Raw genomic sequence first — 21,140 nt, 5'->3', positions numbered from 1 at the left:
TGCTTTCTGGTGTACGGACATACCCACAAAATCTTTGAGATTTTTCAAAAGTGTTTGTTTGCCACCTCTTTTGGGAAAAATTAAGACTAAAGCCCAAAAACTCAAGTTGGAGGGCTAATTCTAGTAGCCCTATTTGTGGCAATTTTGGCTTAGGAGTAAAGAACTTGATGCTGACTTGTCAGATTGATGTCCAGAAGACTAGGAGAAGTCTTACACCACTTGTAAGAGCCCCTCCCTATACAAGATTTTGAAAATGGGTCAAGAAAGACCAAGGAAGAAGGTTAGCAAGTGAGCTTAAAGAGATATTTGGAGAAAGAACTAAAATCATTGGTGTAACTAGGTAGTGAGTGGTGTGAGGATAGGATAGAGATCCTCTAGGGATTAGGGTAAGGACGGAACCCTAATAGGCTGAGAAAAAGCCTAAGGAAATCCTAGTAAGTAAGGACTAAAAGAGCAAACTAACCTAGCATTATATCAATTTGTTAATGGATATTCACGGCATGTAGCATCACTTGCAGATCTAGCCAAGAAGAGAGCTTTCATTTGGACTCAATATGTACAAGACTAGTTTGAGATGTTCAAACATCATATGAGCAATTGTCCAGAACTTGCATTACCAAAATTTTCGAAACCCTTTCAACTACAATGTGATACTTCAGGTGATAGAATTGAAGTAGTCCTTATGTAAGACAGACATTTGATTGCATTTGAAAGTAGAAAGTTGAAAGGTCCTCAGAGGAGCTACAGTATATATGACAAGGAGATGTTGGCTATTATGCATGCATTTTCCAAGTTCAAGCAACACTTGTGTGCACTAAATTTGTTCCTAAAACAAACCATTATAGCTTGAGACATTTGCTAGGGCAGACATTTCTTAATGACCTCCAAAAGAAATGGGTGAGCAAGTTGCAATCTTATGACTTTGATATTTCCTTAGTCAAAGGAATACAAAATGTACTTGTTGATGCTTTATCTTGCCATCTTCATTTGAGCTCCAAGGATGAGATCTCAAAAGGATTGGAAACATTTGATTATAGCATAGTATGCCAAGGACTGTTGAGCTTCAGGTATAATTGAGGATTTGGTACAGGATGAAAAATATCCAATTGTAAATGATCTTATAACTTATAGAGAGGATCATTTTGACTCCATGATCTAAGGTGAAAAAAATAATGCTAAGACCTTTTCATGATACACCTATGATTGGACGTCACGAGTACTTCAAAACTTATAAACAGATATGAGACAGGTTTACTTGGAAGGGGCTGAATCGGATGTTCTTCTCTATGTCAAAAAATGTCTTCTTTTCCAGCAAAATAAATAGGATCATACATACCTTGTTGGCTTACTGCAACCACTTCCAATTCCTAACAAAAAGTGGGAATGCATATCTATGGATTTCATTATAATATTGCTAAAAGCCCAGGACAAAGATTGTATTAATGTGACGCTTGATCATTTAACTAAATATGCCTCACAAGTCACAAAAGTGTTTTCCCGTGAGATATTCTGATTGCATGGGCTGCCATTGAGCATTGTTAGTGATAAAGACCATTGGTTCATGAGTCATTTTTGGTAGGAGGTCTTTAAATTATTGGGGAATGATCTCACTCCGAGTACTAGTTACCACCCACAAATTGATGGTCAGATAGAAATAGTCAACAAATGGGTGAAGGATATCTTAGGAACTACATTGCAGGACAACAAAAGGGGTGAGTTAAGTGGATATGCCTTAACAGGTACTACTACAACACCGCCTACCATCTTACTTTTCAAAGGACACCATTTATGATCTTGTATGGTTATGCGACACCCAACTTTCTGGATTTATTGATGACTAATAGTAGAATGCCAAGTTCTAGAAATATGCCATAGGAAAATAAATATATTAAGAGGGCTCTCAAGGAGAATATTCAAAAATCACAAAACCAACAGAAGCAATATGCAAATCAGAAAAGAGTTGAGCATTCATTCGAGGTAGGGGATATGGTGTACTTGATGCTGCAGCCTTATGGCTAATCCACACTCAAAACGAATGGTGCATAGAAGCTCAAGCCATGATACCACAAACCTTTCAAGATCATTAGAATATAGGTGAGGTACCTTATGAATTGGAGTTACCAACTGATAGTAAGGTCCATAATGTTTTTCATGTGTCACGCCTCAAGAAGGCATTAGGACATTGTGTGGTTCCTTCCACAACTCTACCGCCCTTAGATGAAGAGGGTAAGTTGATTTTGGTACCTAAGGCTATATTGGATGTCATGGAGAAACGGTCAAGGATACGATTTATTAGGGAATATTTGATCAAATGGAAGGACTTGTCGAGTGAGGATGCTTTTGGGAAGGTGAGGAGATTTTGCAGCATCTAGAGTTGAGGTTGCTTGGGGACAAGTGATTTCAGGGAGGATAGACTATAATGTCCCCTTCTCACCAATGCTCAAATTTAATGGAGTTTGGCCTATCATTGGACCCTCGAAGGCTAAAGTGTTGAGGAGAGGGTTGTGTGGACAGTTTCATACAGTAGCCACAGTCTCCCTACAACCACAAACTTTCTGGAACCACGGACGTCTTGTAGCCTATGATATTATTTGCACTTGATATTAATTATATTTTAATATTACTTTAAAGTGCAATTAAATATTATTAGGAAAAAAGGCGAATCTTCTATAAAGTGAAATTGAATCTTATTTTTATTTCTTCTAGGAGGCTAACCTCTTGGAAGAAAAGAATAAATAGGGAAGGAAGCCTCATTGTTGGATATCAAAAGTGTTGCTATCTACTTTTCTTGATAACTTGTGGAGCCAAGGGTTTCTATAGTTTGCTACATTGGTCATTGGTAACAAACACTCCCATTGACTCACATAACAAAGGGTGAAAGATCTTCTGAAAGGTCGCAACTATTGGAGAAGACAAATCAATCTTTTCATTGTGACAAGTTTGTGGCTTAGGGCCAGATTGTGGAGAAAGATTGAAGAAATAAGTCTGATATTAATTTCAGACATATTGCGGTAGTGCTAGGATATTTGGGGTAATGATTTTGGAAGAGTTTGGAAGACTTTCCTATAGTTAAAGGTGAACAGTGTTGTTGATTCATGTGTCGTCACTATAGTGCTACAGTTACAGTACCATTGCTATAGTGACAACTAGATAATTTGGGCAGTTTCCAGGTTCCCATTTCTTTATATCTTGCATTGTTCCCAAGGTTAGATATGAATACTTTTAGGGCATTTGTAGACATTTAGTAGTCAGTTGTGGAAGCACTGTAATCTGATTTATATCATAATTTTATATCATAAAGCTGTCATTTTAAAAGGGTTAGAACATCATTGATCCTAATGTCATGTTATTGTAGATGCATACTTTCTCCTTTAAACCAATGCTTATACACTTTAAATTACATTGGCATATTTTTTGTGATATATTTTGGAGTTTTTGCAAGCGCATCTATTGTTATCAATTGAAGTTTGGTATTTAGGAAGAATGAGATCAACAATATATTCCTTGCATGCAAAGTGTTTGACAAAATTCTCAAATGAAGAAATCTGAAAAATTAAATTCAGAATTGCAAGGGATCTTGAATTAATAGGCAAGTCAATATCAATATGATGATATATTGTTTCTTCAAATTTGTCTACATTTTTCTCGACTACATCAAATTCTATTTGTTTTATTTGATGATTTGATCAACATCGACTCCTTAAGAAATCTATTATCTAATCATTTTATTGCTATGTTGATTCTAACTAGGTGAATAAGAGTAAAAATGACCCAAAAAAACAAAATTTCAGTTTAAGAACTGAGGCTGTTATGCCCAAGCATCGCATAGAAAAGCCTGAGCTCAAGAATCGAGACTCCAAGACTAAGACACAATCAGTCTTGGTGTAAGACTCACCTATGTACTCTCCAGCTGGCCAGACTTGGCATGAGGTCTGGTCGACTTGGCTCGACCAGCTCAAGCACTAGGGAGTTTGCAAAGTTTTTCAAAGTGCTCAAAGGGTCTTCATACTGTGTTATTTATAGACAATGAAGCACATACATATCATGAAAAGGAAATACAGATATAATCCAAACATTTTTGCTAGCTCAGTAAAACAAGTTCTAATCATTAAAATAACCACAAACATTAGAAACTTGAAGCTTCTTTTTAAGTTATGCTTGGATACTTAAAATGAAAGAGGAGTAGTTGACCTCCCTGGTAAGTGGCCTTTTTAAACAATTAAACTATATTTTTATGATTCTCACATTATGTCTTTTTAAAGTGGGATGAGCCAAGTAAGCTACAACTCTACCAAGCTTACTGCAATAGATAGCCTGAGTAATTACCATTTATAGATCAGATGGTGAAAACAAACTAGTACAAAATTATATGGAATGCTGAAAACTGCATGCAAGAACAGCAACATGTAGTTATTTTTAACTCAGTAGAACAACCAATGATCTGTGAAATGCATTAATTATCTTTATTTACCCTTTATTTCTATCTACCATTTATCATCAAGTTGGAAGTAGATCAAATTTTAAACGCTCTGTCAGCATGTATATTAGTTTGAAGATGGGATTTGACAGTGCTGACAGTTTTAAAATGTTGAAACCATCAAGTGTGCACAAGCTTTATCAATATTAACTCCAAGTGTACAATTATCTTAGCAATCTCACATATCATATCAAGATTATGTTTACCTTGTACATAATCGCATCATAGGAGTTTGCAATGCTGCTAACAGCATCTCAGAATTGGTCCAATTGTCTCCATTTGAGGTTAGGATCTTTAATAAGACTTCCATGCCACTTACGCTTTCATCTAATTTCCTGCATTTCCTTTACAATTAAATATTAGCAAGATTTGCCAAACTAATCAGCTAATAATTACTAGATGCAATAAAACAAATATAGAATGCAAAATATATGAAGCTTGAAGGGAGAGAGATACACATGTTCTGAGTGTAGATTATTGATATAGAAATTCAGTGTGTTCTTTTATCCAGTTAAAATCATAGATTGTGTTTCGGATTAATGATCTTACAAAATAGCACACACTCTTTAGCCAGAGGATTGGGATATTATCATGAAGAAAAAGAGAGACTGTTCACAATGAAGGTCAAGAGAATTAAAAAACTTTAAATAATTTTTATATATTCTATATTCCTGTCATCTCCCCTTTCTAGAGTGGACATTAGAGACGATAGAGTTGGTCTATCATTAGAGTCTCGTAGGCTGGCAGTGGTGTTTAGGGACTTAGTCAGGGTACATAGTGTTCGGATCTAGAGTTTCAGATAGTAGGAGAGTAGTTGAGAGCAGTTCCTTAATTGTAGGAGTTTCCTACATTTTAGGAGGTGGAGATGGGTTACATTCTTGAGTCTCTACGAGATTATTCTATGGTTTCAGTTTCGGGAGATTCAGAGACATTCCTATTTTTGAGGAGTATCCCTAATTTTGAGGAATGAGACTGTCAGTTATTTCAGATTATCTGGCATCAGTCACAGGAGGTGAAAATTTTAGTTTCACCTTGTAGAGGTGTTTTGGCTATTAGTTCGCTATTTGGGAAATATTTTAATATTCTCCTAAGTTAGCATTTTAATAATTTAAATAAGGCTAAGTTATAGCCATTTTGGAGTAATAAGGGGTGTTTTGGCCTCATTTGGGTGAATATCCCTTGGTGTAATAGCTCGTTGGAAAGGTCTTGAACTTTTCTAAATATTTCTCTTTTGACTCAGAGCATTTCGGTGAACGGATTTCATTCTATTGGGAAAAAAGGTCATTTTCTGGATACTTGACCACTTAAAAAATGAGAAATATATTATTTTATAACCCAATGCCACATGGGGACACTTTTAGGGTTCGAGCTAAGTTTGGTGGGTTATAAGGAGGTAAAGACAAAGTTTGAAGGCATTATTGACATATTACATTTTGGATTTGGGTTTTGGGCTTTGATTGAGTTTTCAGCATTTGGGACGCCAAACCCTCTTGCTTTGTGTGTTTGAGACATAGCCCCCAAAACAATGGTTTGGATTCTTTGCAGTTAGAAGCATCTTGGAGATTGTGCATTGTTTTTTTAGGGGAACACAGTATTGAGTCAGAGTTTTAGTTGGGGCTTGGACATTTTATCCACGTGTGGGCACTTTGCAGTTGTACAGCCGTGCCTCGCAGCCATATTCTTTCCCATGTGCAGCACTTGAAGAGCTGGAATCTGGCCATAACTTCTTTCTGGGCTCATATTTCTCATTCACGACTTCAAGTTGGCTTTGTCCTTGGTTGTATTCATCTGGATATGATTATAAATCTTCATTTTGTTACTTATTAGGCGTATATTCAGGAAAATTTGCTTGAAGTGACTTTGTTTTAAATATATTTTGAATACATTTTTAGAACTGGTTCATGTTATTGTACTTCTGTTATTACTTATTGAAAATCATCAAAAATACAAAACAATCAAACCCTTATGCAACTTCTGTCTAGTTCTACAAGAAAATTTTAATAAACAGGGAAAACAAATTTAAAAATATAAATTTACAACGAATCAGCAGAAGAGATCCATCAGGGATCTTTCAGTGGTATCAAAGCTTACATCCTACCAACCTGTAGGGTTTGTGAGAAATTGTTACAACAGATTTCAGAAAAAGTCTCAATAATTCATTTCAGCATCTGGGTACTGGCTAAAAAGTTTTGATAATTCATTTTGGTGTCTGGGTATTGGATAAAAAGTTTTGATAATTCATTTCAACATCTGGGTATTGGCTAAAAAGTTTTGATAATTCATTTTGGCCTCTAGGTATTGGATAAAAAGTTTTGATAATTCATTTTGACATCTAGGTGCTGGCCAGAAAGTTTTGATAATTCATTTGGCAAGGGTTTGGAATAGACCAGAGACCTATCATGGCTAGAAATAAAAATGGGTGCTCTAAGGTTTCATGTTCGTTAACAAGCACAAGTAAGATGCCTCTTGCCAAGACATCCAATGTTGCAGTTATGAGCAGCTACCATCAGTATTGTTCTCTTCCTAAAGAGATACGCAACCTCCTCTTTTACAGAATTTATGAGTGTACCTGAAGCAGATGATAACTGGGTATCTACAAGCTCCTTTTAGCACCAAAAAGTCAAAGAATGCCATAATCAGATAGATGATGCAAAGAAACAAAGGGAATCATCCATTACATCTTTATTTCTTCCAACAGAAGAGGAGGCCAGCATTGATTTGGATGGAACAACAAGTAATACAGAGGGTCAAGATTATTTTGGTGAGTTTGCACAAGAGAGTAATCTAGACATAGGCATTTCAGAGGCAGTGAGTGATGAGACTTCATGTCATGATGAGTCTGATTTCTTAGACCATACCGTAGAAATTAGAGTAGTGTGTACTCATAGTGACATTGAATCCCAAGATTGTGATTCGGTTGTATGTGCAGACACATGGGGAGCTAATGAGAGTGAGCATAGTGTAGTGACAACAGTTTCATCATTGACAGAGGAGGTGGTCTCAGAGGTACAAAGTTGCAGTACTATAAATGAGGATACATGCATTAGTGAATGCATACTGGATACTCCTTACAATGATGTACATGACTCCGACATAGTATTCTACCATCGCGCAGATTCAGAGGTAGTATACATGCCTGAGAACTATCATTTTCAAACTCCTCATCGCTTGATTAGACAACTCAGGGTTGATGATAGGAGGGTAGACATAGTGGTTGAGCACTTTGATGTCACTCGACCGATGTTATCTACACTCGGAGTGCTCTTATGACTAATGAGCAGGATAGTGGAGAATTTTCCATGGCAGATTTTCATGCTCTTCATAAGGCTATGGGGATATTGAAGTAGGACTTATACTATCCATGTTGTGATAGTGCACTCCCATCTTCAGAGGATACAGTTATTGACTGTAGGCACCTGACTCAGCAGTTTGGGAGGATTGGTTGGTGGGACGAGCAAACGATCCAACATTATGTCAAGCAGTTTCCGATATGGGCTATCACATCTATATCACAGAGACTTCATCCAGGATCATAGTTACAGGATGATGTGGGTATTAGCAAACATGATGCTTTGGACGATTATTACTTTTGTGGTGGTATCACAGTGGTTGTCGAGAGATATGGTATGATAGAGGTTTCCAGTTATCCCTATTTATACCTGATGGATGGGTGCTAGTTCAGATGGTGTTGGAATCTGGGTGTTGTTTTGTTTGATGCCCCGTCTCATAGGGATTCCAATATGTTACCACCTCGGTTGTGGGAACACGCTCATCTAGTGTGGGATCCTGGTATTATCCTATGCAGTGCATTTGATTGGGCAATCCTTGATGTGTTGCATCATATCACACACCCAGGAGTGTATATCAGAGTGGCGCAACAGGAGTTTGTTCATTGCTTGTGGACAAGAAATCTCCGGGAAGGGACGATTGTCATGTCCCCTTTCTAGAGTGGACGTTAGAGACGATAGAGTTGGCCTATCATTAGAGTCTCATAGGTTGGCAGTGGTGTCTAGGGACTCAGTCAAGGTACATTGTGTTCGGATCTAGAGTTTCAGACAGTAGGAGAGCAGTTGAGAGTAGTTTCTTAATTGTAGGAGTTTCCTACATTTTAGGAGGTGGAGATGGGTTATATTCTTGAGTCTCTACGAGATCATTCTATGATTTCAAATTCAGGAGATTCGAAGACATTCCTATTTTTTAGGAGTATCCCTAATTTTGAGGGATGAGACTGTCAGTTATTTCAGATTATCCGACATCAGTCACAGGAGGTGACGAGTTTAGTTTCAACTTGTAGAGGTGTTTTGGCTATCAGTTTGCTATTTGGGAAATATTTTAATATATTTAAATATTCTCCTAAGTTAGCATTTTAATAATTTAAATAAGGCTAAGTTATAGCCATTTTGGAGTAATAAGGGGTTTTCTGGCCTCATCTGAGTGAATATCCCTTGGTGCAATAGCTTGTTGGAAAGGTCTTGAACTTTTCTAAATATTTCTCTTTTGACTCAGAGCATTTCGGTGAACAAATTTCTTTCTATTGGGAAAAAGGTCATTTTTTGGATACTTGACCACTTTAAAAATGAGAAATATATTATTTTATAACCCAACGCCGCATGGGGACACTTTTAGGGTTCGAGTTAAGTTTGGTGGGTTATAAGGAGGTAAAGACAAAGTTTGAAGGCATTATTGACATATTACATTTTGGATTTGGGTTTTGGGCTCTGATTGAGCTTTTAGCATTTGGGATGCCAAACCCTCTTTCTTTGCCTGTTTGGGGCGTAGCCCCCAAAAATAGTGGTTTGGATTCTTAGCAGTCAGAAGCATCTTGGAGATCGTGCATTGTTTCTTCGGGGGAACATAGTATTGAGTCAAAGTTTTAGTTGGGGCTTGGACATTTCATCCACGTGTGGGCACTTTGCCGCTGTACAGCCATGCCTGGTAGCCATAATTTTTCCCACGTGCAACACTTGAAGAGCTAGAATCTGGCCGTAACTTCTTTCTGGGCTCATATTTCTCATTCACGCCTTCAGGTTGGCTTTTTCGTTGGTTGTATTCATCTGGATATGATTATAAATCTTCATTTGGTTACTTATTAGGCGTATATTCAGGAAAATCTGCTTGAAGCGACTTTGTTTTAAATATATTTGGAATACATTTTCAGAACTGGTTCATGTTATTGTACTTCTGTTATTACTTATTGAAAATCATCAAAAATACAAAACAATCAAACCCTTCTGCAACTTCTGTCTGGCTCTGCAAGAAGATTTTAGTAAACAGGGAAAACAAATTTAAAAATATAAATTTACAGCAGATCAGCAGAAGAGATCCATCAGGGATCTTTCAATTCCACAACATAATAAGATGTCCCCTTTTTTGCCAGTGTGAGAGGACGAGTTGTTATCCTATTATTGCCTCGTAGGCTAATTATTGTGGATAGAGGGACTTTTGAGGCAAAGGCTCGATCATGGGAGGGTCTTGTCTCCTCCACAATTCAGTATGTCCCAGTTTGTTCTATGTTTGGCTCAATTTGGACTTTGTTTGGGCTTAGTTTCATGTTCTTACTATTTATGGTAAGTTTGGTGATGATTGAGAGGGATCCTTTTTACTCTTGGAAAGTGCATTTGATCATGTGGGAAATAATAGGTTTGACTCACATTTCAGATGACATATTAAAAGGATAAGTATTTTGGGAGTTATTATTATTTTAGTGGGCAAATTATTATTAAAACATTGAATGGATTATTATAAAATTATAATTTGACTTTATACTTTCCCTTGCATTGAGGGCTGAGTCATCATTGTAAGGGGCTAATTATTCAATTAATTCATAGAAGTTTAAGCCAAGACATAAATTGAAGTATTGAAGTAGATGAATTATTAAAGGGGAAACGTATATCTATTTATCCCAAATTGGCTGGAAAAGCATATGAGTTCTCTCACAAAAGTTATAAAAGACACGAGTTCTTTTTCATTATGTTGTTTATGCCTTTTGAAATTGGTGAAATTTATTCAAAGGAGAAACTAGGGCTTCAGCTTCAACCATTGGAGAGAAGGGATTCTTTAATTGTGCAATCATTTGAGGAAGTGAAATAACTTCTAAATTTGATCTTCTAAGAGAGCTTTAAGACGGAGAATCTAAGTGTGGTTTAAATGGTGATTAAAATGTGAGGTGGATTTAAATCAGAATCCACCTATGGATTAAATGGAAGATATTGGTGAGTAAATATTATTTTGGTAGCAAATAATGGTCATATTATGGCAACAGATCATTCACAGGGCAGAATTACACGGTGTTGGGTGTGAGTTTTGTTTGGGCATCAATATTATATCTCAGTTTGGACATCTACAAAAGTGGTCCACTCTCAAACTGATTTGTGAATGTTGGGACAGAATCTACGGTATATAACTGTTATCTCCAAAATCTGCACCCTGAAATTTGCTTTGAGTCCTAAAACTTGCAGCGATTTTGGAGAAACATGGGATCAGCGAAAAGTTGTGGGTAACTTATAACTTGGCTGAACCTCCGGATCTTAGGCCGGTTCCTGTATAATATATCTAATACCTTACTTATACTAATGGAAATGTGAAAAAAACTTTCAGAGGGAAAAGGGTAAAAAGATGACCTAAAACACGGAAAACTTAAAGAAGTAAGGTGATACACCAAAATTGATAACACAGATTACTGTTATACTTGAGACACAATGAAAGATTTGACAAGACATTCACAAGAAACTTTATTTGAAAATCTGCTAATTCACATCAATAATTTAAGAGAAGGTCTATGAACTTTGAAAATATACGAAAGGAATTTGATCACAATCAAATACATCAATAATTTAAACACAACTCAAAACATATGAATAGCTGTTTATAAAGAAGGTACAAGATAAGACATCATTCAGAAAGGACTATAATTAAAACACAATTTGAATAACATCAATCACCTTAACGCACACAACTAAATCTGTCAACTCCAAAATTGGTTCCAATGAAAACTCTATTTTCATCAAAGGTCCTCAAAACAGTACATCTGCATAATGGATCAGAATCATAAAAAATTACACTTAAGGATCAAATCACATAAGCGTCCTCCCTCAAAATCTGAACCTCTTCCTCCAAAATAAGAGGAGTATAAATAAATAATACAACTGCCTTCCAGCAGAAAAACTGGGTCGAAATAATGAGTTAAATCCTTATTAAGCACCTCTGAAAAGTCTAAAGACATGCTCAAGATATCCCGAACTGAAGTTCTACCAACCATGCATGAGAAAAACTAAGAAAAACTCCCCAAATCGCCCACAATTACTCCATAATGCAACTCTGAAACCTTCCGTCTAAACTGTGCCTCTGAACTCAACTGCAGCTGCCCCCTTGAATTTTGGCATTTTCTCGACCAACTTCTTCTTAAACTCGTCTTGACTTTTGACTTTTAAATATTTTTAACTGCATGAAAATTATTATTAAATAATTGATTTGAAGAATATCAATTATTTAATAATTATTACAATTTGATATTATGCAGTTAAAAGTATTTAAAAGAATGCAAGAGTAAAAAATGACATTATTATTAAATTGCAATTAAAATTTATTATTTTTTATTAGTTGATTTATATATTATCAACTAAAAACAAATAATATTACAATATTTATGTTGATGCAATTTAATAATAATTATATAGACATTATATTATAAATCTATAGCACTATCTCAAAGTGCATAAAAAAAAACTCCATATTACCTGGACCCGAAATTTTCTAAAATGTAATTGAGGAAAGGTTAAAAGAATAGATTGCGATTTTATTTATTCATTTGGAGCTCTCGGGAATGAGCAGGAAATACGTTAGGGTTAGAAGAAACCCTTATCCGCCATGAAGCGTTCAGATCTTGGTATGCAATAAAGGGGTTTTGCTGCATCTGATCTTTGGACGTCATTATCACTTTTAGATCTGTGATTTTTCTGCTCTTTATGTTGTCACAACCAGCCACGGCCCTTGATAGCGGACTGGGTAAGTATGAAGACGACTTCAGCTTTTCCTTTTTCTACCTCAGATCTTAAGCATTGGAATCGTTGTTTATAACTGAACGTGGCAATTTTTTCTGGTGACGTCTTTGTTCTTGCATGAGTTTTTTTTTTTGAAATTTTCTTTACTTCCTCTCGTTATGCCTTTCTGCCCACAAATTTCTTCCTCTTCCCGCTGCTTCTTTTGCTGTCTGCAATCTTACCATACCGATCATCATTGACAATGCCCACAGCAGATTTGCTTCCACTACCCACAAAACGTGGTAACATCTTTGTTTCTGTAAATGCTGGTTTGCGTGTTTCATGAGGCCCGCTCGCTTCTAATTCAAAGAATCTGTCATGACGCCAAACTCTATCTCTATTTTCCTCTTTTGCCAACAAAAATCCCTTGTTATCTCTTCCTTGTGAATCTACATGGTTGGCTGTCTCTGAAACGGTCACTAGGATGACCCTTAGTGGAGTCATTCCAACCCCCATGCTTACTGAATCTTCACCTCACATTTCGAATATTTTGTGTTGCACTCCTGTCATCGTGCTGAAAAAAGGATCCTGCATTTGGCACATGTTTTGATTTGGAATCCTCATGAAATTTTGGATCAGAGCCCTTTTTGCTACTCTCCTGTTCAAACCTAGTATCTCTTTCTTGCAATAAATCCTTAATTGGCACTGCATCTTGAGTCTGCCTGCGACGCTTTGAATCCTGAATCATGACATTGTGAATTCCATCTGTGTTTCCAATTGGTGGTCCCTCTACTGTTTGCTTCACATCTCTATTAGACCTCCCCAAGCCTTATTCGCCATGAAGCGTTCAGATCTTGGTATGCGGTGCCAATTGGTGTTGAGTAGTTGTATTCTACAGCTGACTCCACATTCCTTTTGACGGCGTCTCTCCTTTTATTAGACTATCTTATCTCTTAATGATTATTTGCATACTATCTGATCAAAATCTTGGCATGGCATATTAGGACAGCTTCTCTTTCCAGTTTCCATATTTAGATTTGTTTTTGGAAATAAACTAACACCTTCATCAGTATTGCTTCTGCATCTTCCTAGTGCTTCTCGTTATTATATCATATTGATCATATGCTGTGCTTTCCTTGTTAGCTGAAAATGGTTATTTTTATTGCAATATGTAGCCTCTTACTGTAGCTTTCATTCTTGCTATATGAGTGAAACAAAAGGTTTTCAAAACTTTTGACAGTCTATCCCTTTAATACTTTTATACTTCATGATTGACGTCTCTGTTTGCTGGCGTATGTCTATATCTTACTGAGATGAATAGCCTATAGGTTGGTAAAAGCGAGATTTGAGTGAGTCATCAGCATTGCTTAGATCCATTGGATCTAACCCATTTTCTTCTTTGCAAATACAGGGATTGGAAGCACGGAACGAGCAATGTTTGGAGCAGCGAGAGGATGGATGCAGCTGGATGCTACATCACCAGTCATTACAGGCAATGACTGGTGCCCATGAACCTTTCTCCTTTTACTCTTCTATTCAGTTATTGATTTCAGTAGGGTGTAGATGTATGTCAGCATGTATAGACTACTCTCACAGTCAGATGTGTGGGAGAAATTTACTTTCAGCATTTAATTCCTGTCATGACTTGCTCCATCATACAAATATTGAACATTCTTTAAAAAATGAATAAAATACTTTTCTTTGATGCATTTTTTTGAAAATCACTTGGAAGTAATAAGCATGTATTCCTTCATTTGAACATGTGTGAAAAATGAACAACATTTTTGGCGACCTTTGCTGACTGTCTGCCTGCTAGACACTTGATCAGTTGCCTTTGACATCCATTGGGCATTAGAGTTTGAAAATATGAACTCCTTGGACCTAAACCAGACCTGACACGACCCCTAAAGTTGCTGGTATGGGCTAGGATGTATGCAAATGAGTCTAATGATAACTGACAGGTTATTATTAGACTCATTTTTATGCATGATCAGACTTTAGCATCAACTTTAGAAGTCGAATTCATAGTTATCCATCTCAATCATGCATAAAAATGTGTGAATTGGATGGGTGCAGGTGATTAGTATACGTGTGTGTGTGTGTATGGTTATGGCTGCCAGGTATGTATGAAAGTGGGACTGAAAATGTCATGGAAAATGCAGCCCTAGGCGTATGCATATGCATGTGTGTACTAACCTATATGTATGTATTCAATCCATGGATTAGTGTGTATGAATGAGGTGGGTGAGTATGATATGAAACAACCAGACCAGCAACTTAACACTCCTAAAACCTAAAGCACAAAAACAGGAAACTATTCTAGGAAAGGAAACTAAAACGACATCTGCTTGGACAGCACTTAGGGAAGACTTTTAAACTAATATGTAGATGCATTTATTGAAAGCATGAAACCTAACCTAGAAAACAAACAGAAATAGAATCATACCTCAAAGCAAGCCTTGAGGTGAATCTCGTTAACAGGAATCGGTAGAACATCTCCTTGAATAGTGACAAGCTGGAAAGCATTGTGTTCCTTGCACTTAACAATCTGAAAAGGGCCTTCCCAAAAGTGATCAAACTTAGCATGCTGCCCTGGTCTTGTCTTAAGTACATCCCACTTCAGCACCATATCTCCTTCTTTGAAATGACGATCTTTTGCCTTTTTATCAAATGTTCTCTTCACCTGTAGCTGCTGGTATTCCATTTCTTGCAGTGCCTTGCTCCTTTTCTCCTCTAACTCCATTAATTTGGCAAACCTTAGCTTAAGAGGATCCTGTTCTTCAAACAATATCAGCTGATCAACAAGCTGTAACACAGGAAACTCAGTAGTAATAGGTAACTTGGCCTCCTTCCCGTATACTAGAACGTAAGGAGATGTTCCAATGATTCGCTTAAGAGTAATCCTATCCAACCATAAGGCAGATTTTAACTTTGCATGCCAATCTCTCTTATTCTCCTCTAACGTTCTTTTAATAATCCTTAAAAGGTTCTTATTTGTACTTTCAGCCAAACCATTACCTTGAGGGTAATAGTTTGATGAGGTATTCAGATATATACCTTTCTTTAGCGCCCATTCAGACACTCTTGCTCCCATAAAGGCTAATGCGTTATCAGAAATGATCGAATCGGGAACACCGAACCTTGTAGTCAAATCATCATAAAAATTAAGTACAGCTGATTCATTTGCCTCTCTTAACGCTACTGCTTCAGTCCATCTTGTAAAATAATCCGTAGCTGTAAGAATCCACTTGTGACCTGAACTAGAGTTTGGATTAATTGGGCCTATGAAATCAATACCCCACTTCATGAATGGCTGCTCAACCAAAATCGGTTTCAAGGGTAAGGCTGCCAGCCTTTCCTTGCCAGCAAATAATGCACATTTTTGACATTTTCTTGACCAACTATGGGCATCTTTGAACAGATCAGGCCAATAGAATCTTGCCCTCAACACTTTATAAGCTGTTGTCTTTGGGGAAAAGTGACCCCCTTCATCATGAAACTGTTCCAGGATTTTGCTGGTCTGATCAGCACTTATACAACGTAATAACATGCCACTATGGTCTTTTCTAAACAAAACATCATGAACCAAGACATAAGGAATTGATTGAAGTCTGAAATACCTGCGTTTCGCTCTATCCAACCTCAAAGGACACTCCCCTGTTTGTAGAAAATGTGTCATTTCAGTCAACCAGCAGTCTGATTGATTACCTTTAACTTGATTATTATCAACCAGCAACAGATTTTGGTTGATTTCTACCTCTTGAAAGCTGTTTTCTGCCAACTGTTCGCATAATCCCTTGCTCCTAACCAATCTGGTGATATGGATATCAACATCATACTCCATCACCCGAGTAATCCAGCCTGCCCTTTTTTCATTTAAATCTTTGCTTAACAAAAATTCTTTCACGCTTGGATGAAAAACCATTAGATGAATTTTGCGTTGGAAACCAGGGGTCTGAATTTTTTTAGACTTTTAATGACAGCAAAAACATGTTTTTCAACAAAGCTGTACCTTTGTTCGAAATCTTGCAAACCTTTTCTGAAAAACGTGATAGGTTGCTCCAAACCTTCATCATTTTTTTGTACCAGCATTGCTAAAATGGCGTCAAAACTGTCATAGGCATACAATATAAAATCCTTAGTAAAATCTGGATTAATCAAGGCAGGGGCAGCGGACAAAGACTCTTTAATTGCTTCAAAACAACGCTTTCCTTCTTTTGTCCAGCTGAAAACTGTATTTTTCTTTAACATTTCTGTTAAAGGCTTCAAAAGATTAGCAACATCAGGTATGAAACGTCTCACAAAATTTATCCTACCAAGAAAACTTTGTAAACCCTTCTTGTGGCTGGGTAGTGGTAATTCTACAATCGCTTGAACTCTCTCGGGATCTATAGTAGTACCATGCTTTGAAACAATATAACCGAAAAGTTTACCTTCATGAACAACAAATACAGATTTCTTTGGATTAAGAGAAATACCGAACTCCCTGCATCTTTCTAACACTTGTCTAAGATGAAAAATGTGATCCTTAGCCTCCTTGCTGAAAACAGTAATGTCATCTAGATATACCAGCACTATTTTGTACATTAAATTTCGAAAAGCCATGTCCATAGCCTTTTGGAACATAGCTTCAGCATTTGCTAATCCAAAAGGCATTCTTCTGTAAGCCATGGTTCCCCATTTTGTGGTGAATGCTGTTTTAAACTGATCTTCATCTTTTACCAGCACTTGATTATAACCAGAATAACCATCTAACAAAGAAAACCTTTCAAAACCTGAAACATATTGTAAAATCTGTTCCATAGATGGTAAGGGATGCCTGTCTTTTAATGAAGCCTTGTTTAAATCTCTAAAATCTATGCACAAGCGTATTTCTCCATTTTTCTTTCTTACAGGTACTAAGTTAGAGACCCAAGAAGTATGTTTGATAGGAAAGACAATCCCTCCTTCTAAAAGTTTGTTTAATTCTTTCAGCATTAGAGGTTCTAGCTTAGGATTGACAGGTCTTTGTTTTTGCCTTATAGGTTTGGCGTTAGGTTCAAGCTCAATAGTATGCTGGGTTAATTTAGGGTCAAAGCCTTTTAAATCAGAATAATCCCACGCAAAAACATCATTAAACTTTTGAAATAATTCAATAAACAACTGTTTTTCTTGCGGTGAATTTATCTTACCAACTTTCAGCCTTTTTCCTTCAGAAATTTCCAGCTCCTCGTAATGCTCTTCTTTTACCAGCAAACTAGTTTTATCTTTTTTCACCTGATCATCTGGATCAAAGATAGTTTCTAAAGTGACCAAACCTTTAGGCAACTTGTTTGACTTTAGCTGAATCACCTGATCATCGAATTGCTGATTGAACCTATCTTGGTTAGCAGCTGAAAACACATCTTCCTGTAACAAAAAGCTTAAAATCTGCTCATCCGAGTCAAAAACTTGCCAATTAATGTTGTTATCTGGTATTGAAGGTCTGACCACTATCTTTACATGATGCTGATCATTCTTTTTTGTGACGTTATCAACAATATCAAACTGTGCACCCACTGCTGCCAGCCTATCAACAAAATGATTCTTTGCTCTAGGTATAGATATTATGTTAAAAGCTTCAAATTCTTCTATAATATCCCAAACTCTGTTTTTGTACAGCTTTAAAGTATCATTTTTAACAGAAATCAGACCTCTAACCTGATTTACAATGAGTTTACTGTCCCCAAAAACTTGCAAGCAGGTTATGTTTCTCTTCCTTGCCCATTCCAAACCTTGCACCAACCCTTCATATTCACCCACGTTGTTAGAACATGCAAATGAAAAACGAAAAGCAGCAAAATACTTATCCTCCTGAGGTGATATCAGCATAACTCCCCCACCAGCATCATTCTTGCTTCGTGAGCCATCAAAATACATCTTCCAAACCTGATTTTCTTGTTTGCTGAATTGATTTATATCTTTTACCAAATTTGGAATTCTTGCAGTTTGATCTAAAATCATGTAGTTTCCAAAACCAACCTCATGAACAACGCTGCTTTGACAGTTAGAAGCATTTTCAGCAGCCCATTCATCTAGTAAAATATCCGGTATGCCACTGATAGGTGTGCTGAAATCTATTACTTCAGGTTTATCACTATCAAATGACATCAGATTTGCATTTATAGCAGTAGGAACGTAAGGCTCTATATGGTCCTTTGCTAACTTTTCAGACTTAATAGTGATCTTTGTGCCATATCTTGACCTGAAGAGCATATGAGACCAATCTGATGAAAAATAACCACCAATCTTTGCAGTGAAATCTCTAGATAAGCATAATGCAAAATATGGCGAAAGATCTATGACATAAACACCCTGAGGTATAGAAAAATTTGGGCATGCATGTAGGGTGAGGTTAGCATCCTTAATGACACCTATTGTGTTGACAGCTGATCCATCTAACTGCACTACACCTTTCTTGAGAGGCTGATATTTCAGTCCTAGCTGATCTGCTACCTTTTTAGGCATGACTGAACTAGTGGCTCCACTATTTATCATACAATTATGAACCAAATTATTGCCTATGATCAAAGACACATAAAAAGGGGGAGGTTTGATAGTTGGAGCTGCCGGTTTGCTATTACCTTCATCATTATTAGCAAATGCAGCACTTGGAACGTTTTCACCAGCATTACCTCTTTTTGATAATTCAGACTGCAATATATCAACTTGACCAGGTATTGCTAACGAATCCCACATATTGATAGATACATTCATCTTCTTCATATTTTCAACAACATTAAACGGAATTGATGGATGTACCTTAGGCTCCAATTTTGCAACAGTAGGGTGTACTTGCTGTTCTGCGTTGGCATGTGGAAGACTTGCTGATGAAACCTGCTAATTGGTTGGCTTAACTGACCCAGCAGTGGCTGTATTGCTAATATTGTTGTTGTTACTGACTTTCTGGTCATCTAAATCTCTCTTTTTATTTCTGGAATAAACAGCAAAATTAGGATCAGTACCATTTATACCACAAAAATCGTCTACCTGCCAATTAAGGAAGGAAGCATCCACAGGGGGTACATCTTGCTGCTGTTCTATTTCAGCCTCAGGTGCATGCTGCATACACGTAGCGTTTTGTACTATCAAAGCTTGATGAATAACACCATTTGAACAGGTGGACTGATTATGAGGTTGATTACATGGGAAACACCACTCATATTCAACAGCCATATTATTTTGCATAGGTACGAGTACTATATCTCTTACCGGATTTGCAGCATTTAAGGGAGCCGGATTATAAGGCCTATAAGGCCTCTGATTTATGCTCTGTTTATTTTCAGCATTGTACCCTTGAAAATTTGGCCTATTTTGGGGCTGTCTTTGGTTTTGTTGCTGATATCCCTGATTATTCTGCTGCTGGTAACCTTGATTTGCAGCGAAATTTTGAGACTGAAAAGGTTGCCTTGGCTGGAACTGCTGCTTCTTGAGATTAACCAATTCATTCCCAAAAGTTTGCATTAAGCTTTCAATTTTTTGCTGACCTTTCTTAATCTCTTGCAGCTCCTGAGAAGGTGCTGCAACAGCTATCTCTTGGCTGGAAACAGCTGGTAATGGGCTGAAAGATGGTATCTGCAAAGACATATTTGACTGTATATTCGGAAAGATAGGCAAAGGAGGTCTAGGAGCGATTTTACCTGCCTGTATGAGGCTATTCTCTGCCCTTACTGATATAGCAAATGCTTGTGGCAGCGTATTGCCACCCATAGACTGAATCATGACAGTAATGTCGCTGTTCAAACTCCTAAGATAGTACAAAAATGCATGATCTGCACTTGGTCTAACAGCAGCAGGTATCCTATCCCACGTCCTTTGAAAACGTGTATTGAAATCAGTCATCTGCTCTTGTGGGGCCCTTTTTATGGTTGTTAGCTGCTCTACCAATGACAAATGATCAGATTTGTCTTCAAAAAATTTGATGAATGCATCACCCAATTCATCCCATGTGCCTATTGAAGCTACTGGTAAACTTCTGAACCATTCCAACGCTTTCCCCTTGAATGAAGCGGCCAGTAACCTGATTGCTACATTTTCTTGCGTCACATGATGAACATTGCATAAAGTTGCTATATCCCTAACATGTTCAAAAGCTGTAGTTTGGCTTTCTCCGGTGAAATATGGCACTCCTTTCAAAGCTGCTAAAGGGATGTCATTATGCTGTTGTAGATTCAAAGGACTCCCTTGATCAAAGGGAACAAAAGCGAAATTTCTTGGCTGAGCCATTACTGGTAGCTGATAACTTATCTGTTGTTGATGTATTAATGATACAGCTGGTCCAGAAAGTAAATTTGCAGCCGAACTTGATCTTGTTGTTGTATCTGCAAAAAATGTAGAAAATTTTGATTCCAAAGGCTCGATTCTCCAATTGGGACTTACTGAAAACGTGCTACGAGTCTTTCTTTGATAAACTCGAGTACCCTGTGCTGATTTGTGATTTCTTTTTGCTGGCTTTGTCCTAGCAAGGGTTCTCCCACGCCTTTTAGGTGTTTCAAGTTGTAAATATTCAAATGTATTTGAACTTCTAGTTTGTACCTTTCTCATTAACAACACTGATCTATACCTTTCTTCCTCACAGAGTCGCCAAATATGCAGAAAAAATTATAACTCTGCTGTTTGCACATCAAAAACAGCAGCAACTTCCTTAAAAACTAAGGCAAACGTCC

At 37.1% G+C, this 21,140-nt stretch overlaps 1 protein-coding gene across 3 annotated transcripts in view; it reads right to left on the bottom strand.

Moving 5' to 3' along the window:
- Positions 1 to 21,140, bottom strand: part of LOC149564329 (malonyl-CoA decarboxylase family protein) — a 292,928-nt gene that overhangs the window by 72,858 nt on the left and 198,930 nt on the right. For all 3 annotated transcript variants that reach the window (XR_016364190.1, XR_016364191.1, XM_089827389.1), the window contains exon 12: positions 4,684 to 4,812. Coding sequence is in view for 1 of the 3 variants with exons in the window: in XM_089827389.1 (XP_089683515.1) it covers positions 4,684 to 4,812 (129 nt within the window). In the remaining 2 variants the exon portion in view is untranslated. The remainder of the gene's footprint in view (positions 1 to 4,683; positions 4,813 to 21,140) is intronic.

The sequence above is a fragment of the Cupressus sempervirens genome, chromosome 4 (assembly GCF_028749045.1).
Source record: "Cupressus sempervirens isolate cs-2001-9-10 chromosome 4, ASM2874904v1, whole genome shotgun sequence".
Classification (NCBI taxonomy): domain Eukaryota; kingdom Viridiplantae; phylum Streptophyta; class Pinopsida; order Cupressales; family Cupressaceae; genus Cupressus; species Cupressus sempervirens.
Note: the sequence above shows the minus strand (reverse complement) of the source record. Positions and strands in the feature narration are given on the sequence as shown.